General features: G+C 41.6%; 1 protein-coding gene across 4 annotated transcripts in view; it reads left to right on the forward strand.

Annotated features, from left to right (window-relative positions):
* LOC103179947 (retinoic acid receptor beta) overlaps window positions 1-23,953 on the forward strand; it is a 142,379-nt gene that overhangs the window by 2,707 nt on the left and 115,719 nt on the right. For all 4 annotated transcript variants that reach the window (XM_007895495.2, XM_007895493.2, XM_007895494.2 and 1 more), the window contains exon 2: window positions 17,679-17,827. In XM_007895495.2, coding sequence (XP_007893686.1) covers window positions 17,679-17,827 — 149 coding nt within the window. The remainder of the gene's footprint in view (window positions 1-17,678; window positions 17,828-23,953) is intronic.

The raw sequence follows: 23,953 nt of genomic DNA on the forward strand, positions 1-23,953 counted from the left end.
GTAAACCCAGGATTAGTGATAAAAAGACCAATATTATTATTGCCTGCACATCTGCATCCACATCCAAACCCACTCAGATCCTCCACATCACATCCTCAAATTACACTGATACAAAAACCAAGAGATTCTTCTCTCCCCCCACCACATACACACACTCCCCCTCCACACACACACACACTCCACCTCCACACACACACACACACACACACACACACACACGTATTTGGCTTAATATATGTTGTTGTTGTTGTTGTTGCAACATCAGACTAGGGGCCACTTTCCTGCAGAATGACACTGCGCACACACTGCAGTTCACTGAGCAAAGCTAAGACATATTAAGATATTTGTTAAGTAGATCATCTGACAATCCCTTCCTCGCCACATTCAATTGTAATGCAATTTACAAACCCCCACCCTCCACACACACACACACACACACACACACAACCCCCAAAATCCCATCTGATTCAACATCTTTCTCTTTCAAACATTTCTGTTTTCGCTTTTGAGGAAATTTGATATACTCCTCTTATGCAAATTGGAAGGAAAATTGATGCCTTTATGTTGCAGTGTCCAGATAGCATTCAGTGGGATACAAGCTAAGACAAGGTTGGGGCTATTGGAATAATGGCTTTATTGTAACTAACTCACTGCAGAAAAAGCACCTACAATACCAGAGCAAGTTCTGCAGGGTAAATCTGGAGTTAATATTGCCTCTTGATTGTCAGTGACCACAGACGCTAGTATTTCCTGATCTGCTGTTCTTCATTAAGCGTTTTGTGGCTTTGTGTGTATTAATGGGTAGCAGAGACTGCAGATTGATTACACTGACCTGTCACGTATCTGAGAAACCTTTTTTTTGATTGTGCCAGTGTAATGAAAAGGAGATTGAGGGAGCTGACAACACTAAGGTTTTAGTAATGTAATAATGTTGTAAGAGACACTTAAATTACCTGCTTGATGTATATTCAGCAATTTCAGCTGTTAGGGGAAAAAAATCAATCCATAGTACAGTAACTTGTCCCTCGTGTGCTGGGACCAGCTGTAGACTGCTTTTCTTAAGCACTCTTCGCTTAAAAGTTTTATAGGCAAACCTCACTGTCTTGAGGGCCTAATTAAGTTATTAGAATGAAAATAGATGCAAATATAGCTTTAATGCTTCTCTGGGTTTAGTGCGGAAACAGTGTGTGACGTTCCTCTGAGCCAAATTATTAATTCATTATGCTGTTCCAACTCTTTGAGTATTATTATTCCGTCTACAGTAAGTAGTCTATAAATATTAAACTGAGCTGCCACAGGTGTTCTACATAATAGGGCCGAATGTGTTCAGGCCTATAAAAATCAAAAGAACAAGAGTAGTGTCGAGATCAGAGGATGTTAGTGCCCTGCTCAAAACCCACCTAATTATCGACTGTAACTGAGACATCCATGTGCCCACCAGAGCTGTGCTTGTACCACAAACCGAGGACAACTACATAGGGCAAAATAAAATGCCAGGTTGAGAATGTGAGCAAAACAGGATGCTACCAGACCTACACCATCACCGAAACTATCAGCCTTGGACCACTCCCCTTATGATGTGCCCCACTTAGTTGTGTGTGCCTTCTCCTTGGCACCTCTCTCTGGAGTCATTAGGAGCTTAATACGTGTACGTAGGTGGGTATAGTAGGTGCTGGTGAGTTCATGCCCTGGCTATCCGTAACACAATGAATCAGGGTGGGTTCAAATTGGGGCTGTGCCTTTGTCACTGGGTTGCTTTGAAACAGGAAAATGACGCAAACTCGTGTATCTTGCTTACACTTCTGTTTGGCACACTGCAGCTTGCCCTGTTATAATAATACCAATCTTCGCATTTGATACAGTGCCTTTCACGTCAGGAGGATGTCTTATTTGTGCATATGGGCAAAACTGGACCATTTTGCAAATAATCATCCTTCAGCGAGGTTAAACTAAATGAGCAATCTGATAGAATGTGTCAGCTGGCGTTACTCGCTGTAAAATTGCAGATCTGGAAAATGACAGTTATCTATCAGTGGTAATAATGAGCATGTTTTATGCTGCAATAAGAGACCTCGAGCTGCTTTCAGCTCTCAGTCCCCCATTCCAGCATAAATCATAGTAGAACGATCATTATTACCGCGATGAATCAAGGAGTGCAATTATATTCCTATTTGAATTTACAAATTTATTAAAGAGGCTTCCCTGCTAAGTTTAAAGCAATGTTAATGCAGCATTTCTGCTAGCATAATTTGTTTAAAAATATTAATCTGTAGAGTTATGTATATATATTTCTTAAAAACTGTTTATAAGGAAAAAAGAACAAAGTGCTCCATATCTTTGTGTCAGGCCACTCCTCCTGCAGCTGAAGCAGAACAAGAAGTTGTGTCTGTGATTCCCAGCTTTCCCTCCTCTTTCTGCCATCCTTAAACCTCAATGCCAGTTTCACAGATCGTGCAGACCCTGTACACTCACTATCTCTGCTATCCTTGTACCTAATATGAAATAGATGGAGTATGGTGACTGCAAACAGTGGAACCTTACACAGGCAGTGACTCTAGACAGGTGGAGAGTGACGACACTGGAGAGAGGTAGAGAGCAATAATGCCGGACAGGTGAAGAGCAGCTTCATTAGACAAGACGAGAGCAACAACTTATAACAGAGGCAAAGAGCAGCGACTTGGGACAGGCAGAGAGCAGTTACACTACACAGGAGAATAATAAGGTAGAGAGTAATGATGTTAAGAGCAGTGACACTGAACAAGCGATGAGCAGTGATTCTGGACACGCGGAAGAACAATTCTGGAGAGGTGGAGAGCAGTGACCACAGACTGGCAGAGAGCAGCTTGACAGTTTGAGAATACATGGTGCTAAACATGTTTTTAAATAAAAGGATGAGGAAAAAAACACGTAGGGTTACAAAACATAGCTGTGATGTGGGCAGTTGTATTTCTAGTGTATACAAGACAGTTTTTATGTACTTCAGTTCCTCACTATTGTATTTCATGTTGTTTGTCAGGCAATAATTCACTTGCTGTTGGGATGATTGGATGAGCTGAGTCTGTAGTTCAGGGCGATGTGTATATTTGTAAATATCAGCGTGTCTCGATCAGCAACTCACCCACTGCATTTATGACAAGAAACAACAGGATTTCTGCAATGTATTTTTGCACAGTTACAGGAAACACTGAATGGGAGGACTTCATCTGTAAAATCTTTATGAGCAAAAGTGGAGATATCGTAAGCTGCTTTAACATAAACAGCCAAATTCCTTATTTCCCGATTTGATGATATCTTGCAACAGAAACTTGAGAAGATTGTTTTTCCTTATAAACAGAAAACCTCTGGATACTGCAGCGCCTTTGCAATTCTGGAACATATTGTATGCTTTAAAACTCTAGGTCAGCAGGAAGTTTAGTGTTCGAGGGGTTAATATTTTTGTCTGTGCATAGGTCTGATGTTATAACAGTGCAGACCAGAAATAGGTATAAATGAACTTGATAGACTTCACAAACTTGCTGCAGGAGATGGATAAATGAGTGGAAGGGGAGGGGATGCTTTCAAACTAATTATTATACAAGGTACTTGTCACGCTTTAATCAGCTTGGAGATCTTCTATTCTAGGATATATAATAATAATAATCCTTGAATTTGATATAACGCTTTTCACGTCTTCTAGACATCTCAACGTGCTTCACAGAATATACTGTAAAGTGAATTGACTGTATATTTGTGGGCAAAATGCAGCAGCCAATTGCACACAGCAGTGTCCCACAAACAGTCATAGACCCTGACATTTACTCACCAAAACAATTAAAAAAGCTAATGGGCGTCGATCCCCATTCTGTCTAAGACTCGTACTAAAGAATGGTTGGCTTTAGAAGCATCCAGTTACTGATGACATTGCTTTCTGTGCACTGCACAAGCAAACCGTTTGCATTGTGGAGTCCTGTAGCATAGTGATTAGAGCACTCACCTTGCAAGTGAGAGGACCCGGGTTCAATTCTCGGGCCGGGCGAAACCTTAGGCAAGTTTCCTTATTCTGTTTACCTAGCAATAAGTAAGAACCCGGTTGTTAGTCGATTGGCAGATCACTTTCCAGGGGTAATAATCCCTCAAAAAAAAATACATTTGTCACTCAGTCCATGACAGTTTGTGCGACCCTGTGTGACGTGCTTTGAGACGCTATATCAAATGCAAGGATTATTATTACGCACAGTGAATGCGGAAGCACTGACAGGCAATGTCGGCCCCGTTACAAGGCGGGTTGGGATCTTATGGACTTCAATCACTGCGTTATTATAGATCTCTTCTGACTGCTGCAGCACATCAGATCCTTCAAGGTTATGTGTGGTACTTCTGATACCCAGTTTTAATTATTATAAAATGCTGGGCTATGCTTGAAGTTAATACCTGTTAGCCACTTATTCAGAGCAGCTCTTTATAAACAAATGACTTGTGCATGCAGTTTATTGGAATGTGATATTACCATTATTTATGTTCTCAACAAGATAAAATGCTGGCAAAGAATGGGATGTCCTGTCTCTTGCAATGGGAAACAAAGAAAAAATCCCAGCAGTCTCAGACCACAGGCTTTAATAAAACCTACAAATTATTAATTTTGCAACTTCCCCAAAAATGCAAGGTCACCTGCACCAGACCTCCAAGTTTTTCTTTAACTTATTTATGACATTGACACTTTGCAGTGTAAAAGGGAAGATGTTCCCAGTTTAGTAAGACATAACACAGCACCCAAGTGAGCTTGTATTTGTTTGCATCAGAGCTTGGGGTCGTATTTTCCACTCTCTGTCTGTGGGCACATTTGTATCCCATCAAATCATCAATGGGGTGAAGGCAATCATAATTGCAATGTTTTGTATTTGAGCAAGAAAGCTATGGCTCTGGTTCGATTTAATAAACAGCCACACCATTTGGCTATTTAAACTCTTATTTGAATGAACATCTAATGCACCAATTCTCTATAGATGACATGAACAGGTTGGATGAAGAAAACCCTTCAGTCCATTTGATCCCTTCCACAATACCTAGCCATCCACCTGTGCAACATCAAGCTTTTTTTAAATGAGTTCCGGGTGCTGGCCTCGACCACAATCCATTTCAGTTGTTAATTACCCTTTGGGTAAAGGAATACTTCCTGATGTATGTCCTGAAATTGCCATTTACAGATCTGAACCTGTGTACACTTGTTCTGCTGCCTTGGCATATCAGAAAGTATTGTTCTTGGTTTATATTTCTTCATCGTATATACCTCTATAATGTTGTCTATGAAACATCTCTTTTCAAGGTCGAAGAGCCTTAGATTAGCTGGTCATTCCTCGCAGCTCATCCTTGTAACACTGGGGGTCATCCTCATTGCTCTCCTCTACACTGGCGCTTGAGTTTTCCGAGTATTGAGGTTGAGTTGTTAAGTTTGGCTCCATCACCTTTCTTGAATTTTGATGCTGCATTTAGTTCATGTCTCTGGAGATAGCCTGGCATTACAAGGCCAGGTGTCTGCGTGATTACTTTAACTTTGAAGTCCTTACAGCATGTGTCAGAATGGAGGCAGTCTGTGTAACAGAGGAGAAGGAGATAGTGCAGAGGACTCACTCAGGCAAACACAATATCCAAATATGGCATTTATATCATTGATGGGGTTAATCTTTATAATTATAGGAATTACAATACTGGTCCTTGTGAACTGCCTTGTGAGTCATCATACAATATCGTTGAGTAGTTTTTAATACTGGGCATTCAGGGATAGTGGGCAAATGTCCCATAAAGGGCGGTATCATGAATGAACTGTTGACAGAATCACTTGCCTCCTATTGCATTGTTCACATCCCCTCTGCAGAACATCTGCCAATTTATTAGATCTTCATCCAATTTCCCGTCTTTTCTCTATATACCTTGACACACATATTTCCTATGCATGTAAAGTGAAATTCAATTGTAAGTCAATAGTTGGGGTCTATCAAATCCCAACCCACGCTATAACGTGGCTGTGAAAGTTGGGTTCATTTGGACATGCTCACAGTGAAGCAGCTAGCTTCCTGCACCAACGGGTTCCCATGCTAAAAAAGAAGGCCAATGTCTGGGTCATCAGGTCACCGTCAGTGTCACTTTCTGTGTGTGGTAAATGCAAAAAGAAAGAAGTGACATCAGCAAAGACCTATGTCTCAGAAATCTTCCATTTTAGTGCAAAAGTTGTGTCCCACATGGGAAGCAAGACTGTGTATGTGTTCAGTGAATGGAATCCATACGGCTACCATGTTATCAACCTGGCTTAATCGGTAACACTCTCACTTCTGAGATACAAGATTGTGTATTCAAGCCGCATGTCAGGAGCTTGAGTTCATAAATAGGATAACACTCCAGTTCAGTGCTGGGTGAGGGCTTTCCTGTTGGAGGTGCCATCTTTCAGATGAGATGTTAAACTGAGGTCACAACTGCCTGTTCATGTGGATGTTAAAGATCCCTGGTAGTATGGAAATGGGAGTTTCTTATCTCCTGATGTATTATGATAATGCCTGATAATGCCTGATTATGGGACATTGGCACGCATGAATTGGCTGCTACGTTCGCAGACAAATATACAGTCATTTGACTTATAAAATCTGTCTGTCTGTCTGTCTGTCTGCATCCCTATTGATTCTGTATATAGAGTCTTCTGAGGCAATACATGTCACATTCTTCAGGCCTTCTTGTCTGCAAAATTGACTGCATAGAGTTAGGATCATTGCTCATCGATACTGTGCTATCACCATGCACTTCCATAGGGATGCAGCGCAGATTATAGGTAAAAATCAGAGTCCACACAGTTCATTTTGTGCAGCCAAATGAACAATCATCTGAATGGCTGGACCCCAATATTGATTCCTTTTGTGATTTCATAAACGGATTACAGTTGTATGATGAACAGATGGATCGACTTTTTCAACTCTTCTGCTCGCTTACAGATGATTTAAAAAGAAAGCATGGAAGAGACGGCAATGAGTGGTCCATGTTATTAATTTTTAATTTTATTTTTTTTAAGATTGCTTGTCTTTTGATGTTTATCAAGTCAAGCTGCAGAGCATGCCTGTTTGGAATTAGCCTTCCAAGCAGAGTAAGCAGTGTGATCAAACAGTGCTCTTTACAAAGCTGACAGACTGACACTGCCAATTGAATCAGTGCTCGGAGAGCAACCCCAGGAACAGTGCGGCACTGACCTGTGGACACTGATTTATGGAACAATACCTACTGTATTGAAATGTACAGTTCCCCGTCTTGATACTTTTGGATGGGCAACTTTGTAGTTTTTCTCAAGAATATCCCAAATTGAAAAATCCTCTTGTTAAATGATATTTCTTCTTGTTTTATTATTTCTGTCAATCTCCCTGTTTTCTTTCCTTAAATCGTCCCTCCAGATTATTACTCTCTATCTTTTTCTCTCTCGTTCTCCCTGCTTCGCGCTCTTTGGGATGCAAGATGTAATCACTTGCATGACATCACTGTATATAGTTATCTGAATGCCCGGAAAGTGACTTTCACAGTGTTTTGCAAAAGGGACTTCTCCTTTCCTGCCAACAACAATTTGCATTAATCTTGAATCTTTTGTCTAAAAAAATCATCTCAAACCACTAAATAGGACAGGTAGACACTAATGAGGAAATAGGAAGAATTTACAGGTGCCTGAAAGCAGGATCAAAGAGAAAGTTCTGGTGAAAGCAGGGAGAGGTAGCGAGGCAAAGTGTTTTTGTGAGTGATTTCCAGTGGACAGAGGTAACATGGCCAAGGAGAAGCTTCCAATAATGGATCAGAAGGAATGGGGTGAATGAACTAGAGTCGGAAGAGAGGAGAGTGCAAATGGGATGTAAGATGTGAGAATAGAGGACAGCAAACATGCACCAACAGGGGAAAACAAAAGATTGTTGAAGGTTGTTTAAAGCTCTATCTCGGAATGAAATACCAACACTCTGGTGTTGTAGTTACCCCTGTTGTTCGGCTCAGTTGATAGTACTCTTGGTTCTGAAGGTTGTAGATTCATGCCCCCAAATCACATCCCAGACTGAAATCAGTGCCCTAGTGGGGAGCATTAATAATCCTTGCATTTGATATAGCGCCTTATCATGTCTTCAAGACATCTCAAAGTGCTTGTATACATCAAATGCAAGGATTATTTATTATTATATGCTGTAAAGTGAATTGACTGTATATTTTGTGTGTGAAACGCAGGAGCCAATTGTGCACACCAGTGTCCCACAAACAGTCATGACCAAATTTTGTTTTGAGGAATTATTAGCCCTGGAAAAGCAATCCGCCAATTGACTAACAACCGGGTTCCTACTTACTGCTAGGCAAACGGAGGCGTGTGGAGTAAGGAAACTTGCCCAACGTTTCACCCTGCCGGGAATCAAACCCAGGGCTCTCGCTTGCGGGGCGTGTGCTCTAACCACTGAGCTACAGGACTCTGACATGTCAGAGGTGCCTTCAGTGGTCTCGTCTGCCTGTCTATGTAGGTGTTAAAGATTCCATGATACTACTGGTGAACAATAAATTTGTGATTAGTCCAGATAAATTAATCATTCATCTCATCGCTGTTTATGTGATATTGCTGTGTGGAAAATGGCTTATGTGTTTACCTACAATAAGAGTTACTACATTTGACAGTGATTACTGTGAAGCACATTGACAGTTTCGATATCCTAAGCATTGCAATCGTCTTCCCCTCCTTGACACAAAGTACCTTGGTCCCTTGTGTAAAACAGATGTTTCCATAATCTTAACAGAATTTAATTTATATAGCGCCTTTCACGTAGGAAGGACGTCTGAAAGCACTTTATGCAGCTGCTGGATGTGGGGGGCGGGGGGACTGCAAAAGGAGGGGAAGGAGAAAAGATGATCGAAAGCACGGCAGGCTTTAAATGTAGGCAGGGATGGGGTGAGACTCTGGGATGGAGCTCCAGAGAGCGAGAGCTATTGCCTCTTAATTTGATAAGCTGACCCTTTGAGTGAGAAGGTGTTAGAAAAGCCTGTGTTTGTCTGACATCGCTGTGCTTTGTTCACATCCCTAGCTTTATTACATTATAAACATTCAGCTGATTGATGTGCTGTTTGAGAGCACTGGAGACTTGTGACCCTGACTCCCTCCCATTCGCTATTTCTTGGTCTGTCAGTGAGCTGAGGGTGCCTGTTTGATCAACATTTTGAGAACTGCCAATGGAGCTAATTCTGGAGTCACATTGTTTGCACCTGTTCCACAAACAGTTCAGATCCATGTATCACAGAGAGCTGGATCGCAGCAGCACTGCACAGCCAGACCTGTGTACATGGCCCGGTCAAACACTCTGACTGAAGGGTCACGGCCAGTTCACTGAGTCAGGACTGCCAAGCGCAGAGCATCCACTTCTTCACTGAACTGTAGCTCCCCCAATGACTAACGTAATACAAAAATTGACATTCACCCAAGAAAAACGTAACATGAACATTTGTTATAACTATAAAACTGTTTATAGCATCGGCATTAAGTATGATTTTGTACAGTTACTCTGTTACTTCAGATGCATTAATAAGTCTACAATGACTGATACAGCAGGATTTATGTTTGAATATGGGATAATAAGTGAAAGCAGGAGGTGAAAGCTGAGTGCTTACCCTGAGATTTCCTATTTCAGTACAGAGACTGGAGGATCATTTATTACAGAGTTTAGTGCGTGGACCAGGGTAAGATTTCTTTGCATGGATTTTCGGTGGATTTTCTTGTTGTTTTCCTTCAGCTGCTGAAGGTTGGAAACTGATCTTCAGAATGTCCCTTTTGCTCTGGCTGTTTCAATCCACACTGTTGCTATTAATTTATCACCTCCATTCCCAGAGTCCCTCTGACTCCCTCCCTCACCTTGTTCAAGGTCTATTTCAAAACCTACCTCTTTAATCGTGATTTCCTACACCTAACTCAGGTGTTAAGCACTTTGGGACGTCCTCCCGACATGAAGGATGCTATGTAAATTTGTATTATAATTTGTATTGTAAAAACATATTTTGTTTCTCTTGGTAAATACTGAATAGGATGACTTCATTTGTTTTGTGATGGTGCTATTCATATTCTGACGTTTGTTGTCTCTCAAATGGCATTTTTGTTGGGATGGTTGAAAAAGCTCCATTTGCTCTGCTCAATTTCAAGAAACTAATTTTGAAAACCTTCCACTAAATCTTTGCCAAAGCAACTCAAGTAGGGCATTACTGCACTGATTAGATGTGAAAATGGAAAATATGTGAGGATGTATGGGAGGCCAGGTCAACAAATGGAAAACTTTGGAGTGAAATTCGCAACTTTTCACAACAAACACATTATGAAATGTTGAAAATGTCACCCTTATGTGCATTATCTTTAAATTTTTGCGTAGATATTCTCGTGTTAGTATTCCACATTGGGAAAGCTACATTTGAATAGAATTTGCTTCCTGGGATGCACTCAATTGGTATTCAGAATACTAAACAATCAATTTGGAGAAGCAAGTGGTTTTGAGTTACTGGTTATTGAGTCTCAGAGTGAACAATGGACTTGGAGGCAAAAGCACTGGTTGAATTTAAGTGAAAACGAAAGCTTATTTTCCTCGGATTGATAAAAAACAGATATGTTTTATTCTGATACTGCCGTCTAGAAGTTTTATCCCGATACTGCTTTCTAAAAAAGAGGGTTGCCTTTGTTTCCCAACCTTAGGTGGCTTATAAATAAATGCAGTATTGAATATACACCAAGGTATGTAGCAAATCTGTTCCTAATTACTTGTACTTTCGTTGAACTTTGGCATTTCCTTTGACATACTGCCTAATGTATGCAAACTGTGTGTCTTTTGCTCCAGCAGTGAATTCATAAAAAAAATCCTGTCTGACTTCTTTCTGTGCCAACAAAAATGAGGAATAACAGAATGTTTTGACCGAACGCAACACTTTGGTATATACTCTAATTAGATGAAATTGTTCCATCCCACATGGGGCTTGTGGCTTAGTACTCAAAATTTCCCTCGGGGCTGGTCAGGAAATGCCTTTTGCTTTACAACTTCTTTCTTTTCTAGAGATAAGCTAGGTTTCTCTCTCTCTCTCTTTGTGTGTACAAGAATGTTTAATAAAGACACCATACTGTCCACAGGCGTAATTCCACAGTTCATTTTAGAAGGTTTTAGCACTGTCTCATCATTCCATATTGAAAAGTTGTGTTAAACTGAATGCTTCTCGTTTCCCTGCTAACTCCTGAAGTGGAAGATGGTATATAAATGTATATTGTACCTGACAGGCCACTTTACTATTCCAAAATTTCCAAAAGCATCTTGACTATTACAACATCTAATATGTCAAAAAATTGCCCAAAATGTGAATTGTTGTTTGACCTGACCAATGTGTGGATGTGACAATCACTCAGACTGGTTGAATTGAACATGCTGCTTATTTGGTCCAGTACATTCTCACAATCATGTACTGTCAAAGAACAACGCTTGAAAAAAGACAAACCAAATTCAAAGACTTATTTTCTTCCATTCGAAAAGGTAAGGTACAAAAGGAACACTAGACAGCATTCAGGAGAAACTGACCTCTCCCATCTTATTCAAAAATCTAATAACTCCTTTCATGATGGTCCTCGCAGTATTAAAAAAAACCTGTTTTGATTGAGAAATTGTACCAAACCCAACATACTTATTGATTGCGTGTTTCTGGAACAGCGCCCAGTGGTTCTGCAAAATATTTTTTGGCTGAACCATATGACTAATGCAGTATTAAATGAAGAATTTCACTGACTAGGCTAAATAACACCCGCCTTTTTTTGGCTGCCGCATTTCGCCCACAACTATACAGTCGATTCACTTTACAGTATATTCTGTGAAGCACTTTGAGATGTCTAGAAGACGTGAAAAGCGCTACTATCAAATGCAAGGATTATTATTATTATTACAGTTTTTGCCCAGCCTACATTATTGCAGACAGCACTTGTTTTTCGATGCGAAATGAGCTACATCATCAAAATAGTATTACAAGAAAAAAGCGCTTTAGGTAAAGTTTTATTTTTCCCTTTTGAGTGAAGTGCTTGGTTTATGAATAAATGATGTTTTGGGCTGAGCTGCTATCTGATCTCAATGATTTGAACACTAAAGTCTTAGTCTGAGTGCTGACACTTAAATTTACATTGAAACTGTTCAGGACAGATTGTGGATTGGGTCCAAGTTATTTTTTTCTCTCTCTCTTAATACTTCCAAGATGTGTACTGAGAGTAACTCCACTTGGATCGTTTTTATGGTCTTGGAAAGAATACACTGCAGTTACTTTGTGAAGTGTTTTTTCTCTCTCAGTTCACATACTGTACAAAGTAACTGCAATGTATCGCTTCCAAGACACATAAAAACTGTGCGCTCCTACGCTGCTGTCTTTTGGGATTCAGAGAAACTAATAAACTATTCAGCACTGGTACGCATTATGGCACTTCCACACTCTGCTCCACTCCCCACACCCGAAATAAAAAGCATTGCTTTTGTTGCATATAAAATCTGTAAATGTTTTTGTACATTTCTATCAAAAGCTATTGATATTAAAACTATCAGAATGGTATTAACTCACCATCTTGGAAAAAGTTTTAAAAGTATACATTTTGTTACATTTTGACAGAGGTGTGTGAAGGCTAATGTTGTCTAAGGCAGACAGTGTAAAATAGGGTTTTGCTGATTGAAACTAGTCAGGTGAGTATTTTGGCTTATCTATAAGGTTTGTGAAGGGCTCCTGCATCACTAATACACTACTCTTCTGCCACTCAAGCAATGATCTACCTCACTTCCTCTAAATTGCATCACATTTAGATCCCATAGTGTGTATGTGTGGGTGTGTCTGTCTCTCTGTGTGTGTAACTCAATCCACGACTGTTTGTGGGACACTGCTGTGTGCAATTCGCTTCTGCGTTTCGCCCACAAAACACAGTCACTCCACTTTACAGTGTATCCTGTGAAGCGCTTTGAGAGGTCTTACAGACGTGCTATAAGGTGCTATATCAAAAGCAAGGATGATGATGATGATGATCTACATTGTGCAGGAAACCCAGTGCCATAATTCTGGTGCACTTTACGTATGTGTTATAAATACAGCTGCTTTTTAGGGTTACGCTTTGGTGCTCTTCGAGGTAGAGGACGTCAACTCTGAATTTTTTTCTTGTTTGATACCGAATGTTAGTGTCAGGGACCACCAGATCTCAGATGCAAGGTAAAGCACCACTTAATTTGCAGATGTGCTGTTTTATGACCGAGAGGTGAGAGTATTACCAACTAAGCCAAGCTGAAATGTGGTACATATTAGAGCAGGCAACTTTGACTGCACAAACACTGTACCTCATTACCAGAGTCATTCCTTATTCAGCTCAGCAACACAGCTTCTAGAATATAGTCCACCAATCAGGATATAGTCCGTAAAGTGGCAGCACTAGAGCACAATGGCAGGTATAGGGCGACCATGGTAGTCTGGGTCCATTGACTCCCACCCACGTTACATTGAAGCAAAAAAATGGCCCTCTTCAGGGTTGTCAGGTCATTGCTGATGTCACTTCCTAGGCATTGAGTGCATGAAGCAACATTATTCATTGTCTTTTGCAAAGCGACGCCAGCGCTTCCTGCATATAATGCACAAACCCACGGCACACAATGTGGCATTAGTGATGCTTTCTGTGTGTAGCATGTGTACACAGCCAGCAGGAAGAGGCAAGCTGGATGTTTCCTGTGCGTAACGAGCAGGCACGCAATGCGCAGAAAGTGATGTCAGCAGCGACCTGACAACCACAGGGGGTGGCCATTCTTTACAATGGTAAATTGGCTTGTCAGCATGGTAAGCTGGGTGTACTGTGCTTCCAGTATGGCATAAGACCCTAGTCCACCCATGCTACAACTGGAATATGGAGGTAACCCCTGTGACTGGGCCAAAATGTGCAGCACTCACCAAGTATTTTCCTCAAAACCTTTGAGTGTCGCTGTATATGTGCAATAACATACAAGGAAAAGCTAACACCACTGAGTACCTGCGACAAAAGTCAGGAGGTATTTTTTAACCAAAGTATCAGGCAGTATCCATCAGACTTTTCACACAGAGAGTTGCTGGGATGTGGAATGCTCTGCCAAGTAAGGTGGTTGAGGCAGAGTCCAATGTGGGTTTCAAGAGGGAAGTAGACAGCTACATGAAGGATAGAGGCTTGAAGCTGTTTAGGGATAGGGCAGAGGATTGGGATTAAATTCACACCTTGCTCTGACAGCTGATGTAGGCTTGATGGGTCAAATGGCTTCTTTCTGTGCAGTTTCACTTTTAAGACTCCACAGACTTGTTACTTCCTACCTCTGCGATCTACTAAAACCTTACTAATCTGTCCACTCACTCGACTTGGGGGCACTGGCCTTCTCTATGTTCCCTGCCTGCCCCACCATCAGCAGTCGGGTCTTTAGTCTTTCTGCCCCCACCCTCTGGAACTCCATTTTAGATTCCCTTCACCTTGTCACCTTCCTTGCCTCCTTCAAGACCCGTCTCAAGACATTCCTCTATGACCGTGCTTTCGGTCATCCTTCCAACCCCCTTGTCCTCCACCCTTTTTGATTCCCCCTGCTCAGGTGCGAACCCTTCAGTGTCCAGCACCTTGGAACGTCTTCCCGATGTATAAATACAATTTGTTGTTGTAGATTTCTATTAGACTATTGAGTGACTTATTCCTGACACTTTAGTTTCTTCATGACTGTCATTTGCTGGGATTCACAATCATTTCACAATCAAATAGAACAGCTTTTAATATTCACAAACTATGAGATAAAATTAACAAATAATCCAGTTTGCAGAATTTCAATTTAGACCCTTCTAACCTGCATTTGTTTCATTGTATGTGCAATATCTTGTCATTCACCATTGTTTTAATTAAATCTTGTTCATTTTCTTGTGCAAATTAGGTTTAGGGTTCTTTGCAGCTCCCATTTTCTGTAGCTGGGCTGACTACATAAAGGAACCTAGGCTGTGTGTAAAATTGTGGGACTACGATTGCATTTAGTAATGTGATTAAATAGCATGCATTATTTCATGATTTCTGTCCTTTTATTCACAATCCGATACACTATCAATTCTTCCTGTAAGTTCTTTTAATTTTGTGTCAGTTTAACTTGATCATCACCAAAGTCTGAATCAGTTGAATTTCTTCTCATCTCGTGTGTACCTAGCATTTTCTTTCTAATGAATGTCTCAGAGATAATTCCCATATACCTTCCAGAGTATTGTGTTTTATTTTGCCAATTTTTTTCTTCCTGCTACCAAAAACATATTCGTAAGCTGCGTATGAAAATAAATTACAGTCATCTAAACAAAGCACCAAAATGAATGAAAAATGAATTGTCTTTGTTCATAGACAAATAAGGTGACAAAACATCACCATGCATTTAGTATAGTTTTGGAAGCATATCCCAAAGAGCTTCACAGGATTTACTGTGAAATGGAGTGATTGTTTTTTACGCAAATGTGGCAGCTCAATTGTACACAGCAACATCCCGTCAACAGTCATGACTTTACAGATAATTTGCTACCTTTATTCCAATATTCAAAAGACTGATACTACTGTAACAAGATCCATTAGATTGTATTATCTACTTCCCTGTACCAGGATCCTTATTGTACCTGATGTTGGTTTATCATCCTACACAGAGAGATCCTCTGACCACACGAAGGGGGAGGTAGAGAGAAGCCCAGCCGAGCAACACTTTCCTTATTCATAGTTTTGGGGGAGGGTCACTGTAGCTATATGGGCCACTGTGCTTCTCAACACAACACAGGGATTGTTTCCCACTGAGACTTTACCATCTGAGCCACTGGGGATAATGTAGTAAAAATTTTCAGTCAAAAGAATAGGTAAATAAATGCAAATAATAAGTGTTGCAATGTGCTAATGTCTGAGAGCTGCCAGTACCAGTGAAACTCCACATCCGCTACAGGATATCACTGACTAATATAATACCAACACAACCTGAAACCGAGACCTTCCACTTTGGTTTCCCCAAATTTGGAGCAGTAGGTGAAAATGATTTTTTTTCTGAACGTACGAATGAATGCTGAATTTTTATTTTGAAAATTAGTTAGTTTGGAAAGCTGGATTGTAACAGGGTTAAACAAAATGCTTGGGTGGTAACAGGTACTTCAGACATACTAACATTGTATCCCATAAAGGTTCGCTTTACAATAACTTGTTTAAGTGGTTACAGTTCCTCAAATTGCAATACTGCTGTCTAATACGGTGTTTGGTGCATAGAACTACCTTCTAATACAGTGCACATTTCCTATACTCTGTACCCATTCTATCAGGACATAGCCCCACTTTTTATCTTATAATGGTCCAATTCAATGCAACAAAAAGGCAAAATAGGATTGCAAGAATTATTATAGCAGATATTTGCCTGGTTTTATGAAAATGGTTTAAACAGTGGTTATTAATAGTAAGGGGATATTACTATTACTACACTAAAACATGCATTAGAAAGAGAGTCTACTGTACATTACAAGAAATGAACTTTTACCATTTAATTTTTAAGCACAACTTGAACTTATCTAGAGCCTTTCAAATAGGATGAAAGTCTCAAGGCGCTTTACAAAGACGATGAAAGAATAATGAGCAGGAAGAATAAAAAAGGTAGTTGACTGAAAGCACTGTCAAAGAGAAATGTTATGAAGGCAGAGGTGAGAGCCTTGAGGTAACTGTATTTGGGGAGAGGTTTAAAGATTGAAGTGGTTGTAATGTCGATGGGGGTGGGGGGGGACATTGTAGCTGAAATCATAGCCATACATTTTTAGAATTATCAAACATCCCAAAAGAATTTCAGATGTTGAAAGCCCTCTGGCCCATTTGATTATATGCTTATTGAATACCTATCCTGCCATCTTCCATTCCTTACAGGTCAGCTTTACAGAAGTCAAAACTGCTTTTGGCATCTGTGGGGAGCTCTAGAGAGTTGTTTGGATCACATCGGGATTTGAGAATTTAAGAATCTTCAATAATAATAATCCTTGCATTTGATATGGCACTTTATCACATCTTTAAGACGTCTCAAAGTGCTTCATAGAAGATACTGTATATTTTGTGGGCAAAATACGGCAGCCAATTACGCAAGCAGTGTCCACAAACAGTCGTGGATTGAGTGATCAATTTATTATTTTCTTTGAAGGAATTATTACCCCCGGAAAAGCGATCTGCCAATTGACTTAACAAACGGGTTCCTACTTACTGCTAGGTAAACAGAGGCATGTGGAGTAAGGAAACTTGCCCAACATTTTGCCCTGCCAGGAATTGAACCCAGTTCTCTCACTTGTGAGGCGAGTGCTCTAACCACTGAGCTACAGGACTCCAATGTACAATTTGTACATGCGGGATAATCATCGGTGCAAAGAAGCTGAAATGTTTGGATGATATTGCTTATTGAGTCAAGATTGTTTATTAGCTCTGAAGGGTGGGTGGAGACAACCCATCAAAGAGTGAGATGGTGAGATGGTGTTTTTTGCTCCGTCCCTCTGATCCTGGGCTCGGGTTTGCCCTTCTCCAAGTCAGGTGTACAAGAGAAGAATTTCAGTCTGTGAAGTGATGCAGAGTAAAGAAACCTGAGTTATATCTGTTTGACTTGCTGCATTTTTAAATATATATATTTTATTCTGTTTTTCAGCAATTGAAACACAAAGTACCAGTTCTGAGGAGATTGTACCAAGTCCGCCTTCCCCAATTCCACCCCCACGTGTGTACAAACCCTGCTTCGTCTGTCAGGACAAATCTTCAGGCTACCACTATGGGGTCAGTGCGTGTGAAGGATGCAAGGTAGGGCTACACGATGGTCTGAAGACAGTGCTAATGTGTTTTTATTGATTGCAGTCAGTTTTGATAATAGTGCTCAAATACCTGTGACACAAGCGAAGTAAGTGCATTGAGGGATATGGAGAAAAGGTGGGGATATGGGATTAAAAATTCTGTCATGAACTAATACAATAGGCTGAATGACCTCCTGCTGGCACTATATTACCTGAACCATTAACTATGAGAATAAAAGAACATCTGAAATTCTACCTAGACTTTTAAGACTAACTTCAGATTGCGCAGAATTGTAGGAAGTTATTCAATTCTTCTTCAATTTGGAAAGCCAGTTCCCTGTAGTTCTCAGAAAGAAACAAGTTTCAAATTGAAACTGAATTTAGGAAATTTTCCACAGTTGTGTGCAATCTTCATTTTTAAGATCAAATGGTCTTCCAGGTAAAGACAGGGTGAAATAAGGGACCTGTTGCTCAGGACACAGCCTCATAGTGAAGCAGGGCTCCAGCATCACGCACTTGCAACCATACCTAAGAACAGACGCCTCTTCCTCATTTATGATCAGACCCAGAGGTGAGGATCAAAGCCACAATCTCTTTGTTTATGATGCAAAATGTTATTACAGTGGAAACTCATTAACGAAAGTCATCAACAGATTGAGGAATTTTCATCACATTTAATGGGTTGAGCTTCATTTACATTACATAATGTTAAATTAAAAAGACTGCGAAGAAGCTGACCACACGGGCAAGTTAACCACACTAAGTAGGAACCCAGTTGTTAGTCGATTGGCGGATCGCTTTTCTGGGGATAATAATTCCTTCAAAAAAGTAATAAAATAATTGGTCACTCAATCCACGACTGTTTGTGGGACACTGCTGTGCACTATTGACTGCCGCGTTTTGCCCACAAAATATACAGTCAATTCACTTTATAATATATTGTGTGAAGTGCTTTGAGACGTCTCAAAGATGTGATAAGGCGCTATATCAAATGCAATGATTATTATTATTGGAGTGATGTTGAGGTGGGTATCCACTGTATATATACCCCCAGCAACCAGTGGTGAATTTTGGGGGGTGGGCAGCCAGGTGTCTGATGCATGCAGAAACCCATATCATGCTCAACATTGTCCAAACCAAACTGAGAGTTACATGCATCCCAGCCACACATGGAAATTCACATGGAGATGTTTATTGGAATGGAATGTGTACTCTCTCCCTATTTACCTAATTCCAGAAACATTGTATGGTTAACAATAACAACAAAATTACATTTATGTAGTGCCTTTCAAGAGTTGCAGGTTGGCAACAGCCAACGTTTGTGGGGAGCCCAGTGTTAGGAGGGTTAACAGGAGCTGAGTGGGAAGAATCCCTGCTTCTAGTGACTGGTCTGCCCTTCAAATCCTGTCAATAAGCCAAGCTGACTGTGCTGTCATCAGCAGTGCCTTTGAATACTGTGAACATGCCTGGCTTAAGAATTGGACGACTGAGACAGCCAGAGAGAGTTGGCTCGATTCTGACATTCTGTTGACCAACATGTCACCTTGGAGCCACTTTAGCTCCAAGGAGTCCTCGCTTACCTCCCCACAAAGAGGATAATCACCAATTGGTCATTTGGCATCCGACTAGTGTGGGTTTGAGCTCTCACTAGGTAGATGACAGGCACCAGGAACGCCCTGCAAACTTCCTGGTGGGCAACACAACTCAGCATGAAAAACATAATGTTGCTATGCAGTTTTTTAAGCGCACATATTCATTTTCAAAGTTCTTACTAGTATTATTGAAGAATATTTGGACCAAATTCTGAATGTTGGTCATTGTTTAATGGTCATTAAGCGAAGTGACCATTGGAAATAGAATCTTCCCTTTAGTTTTCCTGATTATGGATACGGTAGAAGAATAGTCTGCTAGAAGATTGTGATTCCAATCTGCAGTATTTCTAGAAATCCCATTGATCAGCAGGAACTTCACAAGTAGATTGGAGAGTATTGATTAGAGCACTCGCCTCGCAAACGAGCGGACCTGGGTTCGATTCCCGGGCAGGGCGAAACCTTAGGTAAATTTCCTTACTCCACATGACTCTGTTTACATCAACAACTGCATTTACATAGCGCCCTTCACATAGGTAGCATCGTGGAGCACTTGAGAGTGTCGGAGTCTGACTCTAAGCCAGGGGGAGAGGGAGGGGTAGGTGACCATAAGCATGATCAAAGAGTAAGTTCTTTAGGCGGGATTTGACATGTCTTATCTTGCCAACATTCAGCTGCAGGAAATCTGCACTCATCCAGGCCTTGATGTCCGTCAAACAAGCTGACAGGATATCAGCAGATTGGGAGTCGCAGCTGGAGGAGAAGTAGATTTGGGTGTCATCCGCATACGTGTGGAAGGTAGTCCCATGTCTGCGTATGACATTGCCAAGTTGGAGCACATAGATAAGGAAACTAAGGGTTGGGGTTAGGTAAGGATTAGGGTTAGGTAAGGGGGTCAAGGGTGGAGCCTTAGGGTACCCCACAGGTGGCTGGGTGGGAGGAAAAACCATTGGCCCAGAGGTATTGTTGCCGGTTTGTTAAGTATGATTTGAACTACGCGAGTGCATTCCCACTAAGATGGATGATAGAAGAGAGGCGGTGGAGGAGGATGGTGTGATCGACTGTGTCGAAAGCAGCTGAGGTCCAGGAGAAAGAGGAGGCAGTCGGAGCCCTGGTCAGCGAGAAAGAGAACATAATTTGCTACTTTGACAATGCTGTCTCTGTGCCGTGGGCTGGATGGAAACCGGACTGGAGGAGTTTGAATAGGGAGTGGAGGGAGAGGTGTGAGCAAAGTTGATTTCCAATGACGCATTCCAAAACTTTAGCCAGGAAGGGCAGGTTAGAGATGGGTCCAATGTTTGTGAGGTTGGAGAAATCGAAGGTTGGCGTTTTAATGAGCAGAGGGATGACAGCGGTTTTGAGAGGGAGTGGGACAGAGCCTGAGGAGAGGAACTGGTTGATTGTGTCAGCCAGCAGTGAGCAGAGGAGGGGGAGTTGAGCGACCAGAGGCTGGGTGGGGAGGATGTCGAGGCAGCAGGTAGTGGGCTTCATCTGGGTGATGGTGGGGGAAAGGGAGGAGGGAGAGGGGTCGGGGAGGCAGCAGCCAGGTGGATGTTATCTATCTTAGAGATAAAGAAGTCCAGGACCTCTTCGCATCAGAAGTGAAGTTTACCTCATGGTAAGTAGGAACCTGGTTACTCGGTGATTGGCCAATTGCTTTTCCAGAGGGGAATAATCCCTTAAAATAATAATAATTTGGCCATTCAATCCATAACCGTTTCGGGACACTGCTGTGCCGAATTGGCTGCCGATTTCACCCACAAACTATACAGTCAATTCACTTTACAATATGTTCTGTGAAGTGCCTTTGATACATTTCAATGATGTGATGAGGATCCATATCAAATGCAAGTATTATTATATTGTGTTGCAGAGGAGTTGCAGAGCTATACATCTGAGTACTGGAAAAAACTTATAATTTTCATAACTTGGTTTCTTTGTTAAAACCATTAAGAAATAGCATAAACTAGCAGCCCCAACAATGTAGTTGGCAGATGTGCAGTTTATGGACCAAGGGCTTGCTGGTTTGAATCCCACCATCTAAGCTGTGTTGAGTTTAGCCATTGACCCCCCCAATCCCTCCCCAAGATTAAATGTCTGCACTGTTTGAGGATAGACTTGCCTGTGATGACCCCAGTTAATATCTAGGCTCACACATGATGAATGGTCTCCTTGGCAAGGTCCTAGCACATGCTAAATGATAGTGGAACTGTATCCTAGCAAACAGTCAATAACGCTTTGATACCAGGAGGAGGAATACTGGAGCAAATTAAGAGAAAAAACTCTTATCCGTGAAATTTGTATCTGCAATAATAAAGATTATTGTGGCTTCTATTAAATATCACACTTTGCACAAAATCAAATTGTCCTGTTTTTCACTTGGTTCATTTCTGATCTGGTTGTGTGTTGATTGTAAGATTTGTTGTTTAAAGAATGGGCTGGCATGAATGAAGACGATGGATTTATTTGACAGAATCAGGATTATTGACTCTCAGTTTTAATTTGCATAGACACACTGGATAGCCATTTTGAGAAATGTGGCAACCATTTTACTCAGTTGACTGGAACAGATAGAACTGACAGTGTCAGTCACTATTTATTTTGTGTAATTTCGTAGAGAGAGAGAGCGAGCCTTTCAACATGTTTGACCTTTTATAAGATAAGCACAGCAGTGTTTTCTGCAAAAGAATTGAATTTTGGAAACATAAGAGCAGTGGACTTAATGAACCACTCGGCTTTTTTTTTCCGCTCCTTCCTGTCTTTGTAACTACATTACAATCACACATTTATTTATTATCTCTAGCAAAACTACACTGACATTTTACTGTCGGCTCTGGCAAAAGAACTTCATAGAAACACAGAAACAGGCCACTTAACCCATCAAGTATGTGCTGCTGTTTTTCTCCACATTGAGCCATCTAATTGTTTTCCAGCTCACTCTCCATGCTCTTTCTATGCTATTCCCCTGTAAAATAATTTATAGACTTTGGCTCAGAAATAGGTTGTGACAGAGAATTTCATGTTCCAACCGCTCTCTATTTAAATATTTTTTATTTCTATTTCAAGACAGAACTGAAATAATTGAACACTTTAAGCCCTGAGCTTCCTTTGAAACCTTCAGCACATATCAGGATTTTAATATCTTCTGAAACACTTTAGCTTTAGATATCACCAGCACTTTTTTATATGTGACAACAATAACAACTTGCATCCTTCATGTATGATAACATCTTGAAGTGATTCACAAAGACAGGCTGGATGCCAAGCAAGGGAAAGGGACATAACTGTAAGCATTGGCAAAGAATTAGGTTTTCAGCTGAGATTTAAAGATGTATAGAGATGTTGAGATGGGGGTATCCATGCCCTGGAGATAGTACAGAGGAAAACATTGAGGTTGATCCCCAGTACTGAAGGGATGAGAAATGATTAGATAAGCCAAGAAGACAAGATTCTGAACAGACGTTTTAGAGGTATATAAGATGATCAAGGGATATAAAAAGCAAAACCTGGAAAAATGCTTTCAGATGTTTCTGAGTGGTAGAATGAGAGGACACAGATTAACAACAACAAGATTGCATTTGTATAGCGCCTTTCACGTCGGGAGGATGTCCCAAGGCGCTGGACAGTGTACAGCATTTCAGAAAGGCAAAATGGCGATGGTCAGGAGGCGCTCGCAGACCTTGAGGCGCATGGGGCCGGCTGTGGCTGTGGGTTGTGCAGACTCAAGCTGGGGCGTCGGGATCCCTGGCGCTCGAGTTCGAGGTCTCCTGCGGCTGGGGAGCCTGGAGTGGAATTCGAGACGGAGGCGATCTACCCGGGATCGGGGCCCGAGGCACTCAACATCGAGCGGCTGAATGTCCAGCGGGACCTGGGACACGGTCGGCACCTGGGGCGGCTCAGCGGTGAGCGGGACCCGCAGCAAGGCTTCCCCGGTGAGGAGTTCGACGTCCTGAGCGGAGACCAGATCCAGCGCGGGGCCCGAGGCTGCCCGGTGTGGTGCGGAGGGACTCGCGAGGAGGGACCCATCGCCTCGGCTGGCCCACACCAACAGCTCCCGCGCCATCATCAGCTCCCACGCCACCATCCGGGGACTCTCAGCCACTCAACAACCGGCTGCCGCGTGACGTCATCCCGCGCGCTTCATTTGAATCTCGAGGCCAGGACTCACTGGGAAGATATGCCCCCATCTCCTCACTGAGCCTCACCAGCCCAGCCCAGCCGCCTAACCATTGCTCGCTGAACTCTCCTGTTCGTTCCGAGTCTTGGCGTGCGCACATTGGCTGCCGCAGTTGACCCGAGCTGCTTCCCCAAGATGTTTCCAACCCCCACTCCTTCCCTACACTACTCAGATTAATATTCTAAGAGGCAATTTTAGCATTAAACACTAGGAAGTATTTTTTTACACAGAGTATAGTCAACAGGTAGAACTTGTTCCCTGCGAGCAAAACAGCTTTGTGCTGCAACAGGGAGATTTTCGGGTTGGTTTTATTGGAAGGTTAGATCGCCTGCGCTGTCGGAGCACCTTGCTTTGAATTTTCTTTGTGACC

This window comes from Callorhinchus milii, unplaced genomic scaffold, assembly GCF_018977255.1.
Source record: "Callorhinchus milii isolate IMCB2004 unplaced genomic scaffold, IMCB_Cmil_1.0 Scaffold2, whole genome shotgun sequence".
Classification (NCBI taxonomy): domain Eukaryota; kingdom Metazoa; phylum Chordata; class Chondrichthyes; order Chimaeriformes; family Callorhinchidae; genus Callorhinchus; species Callorhinchus milii.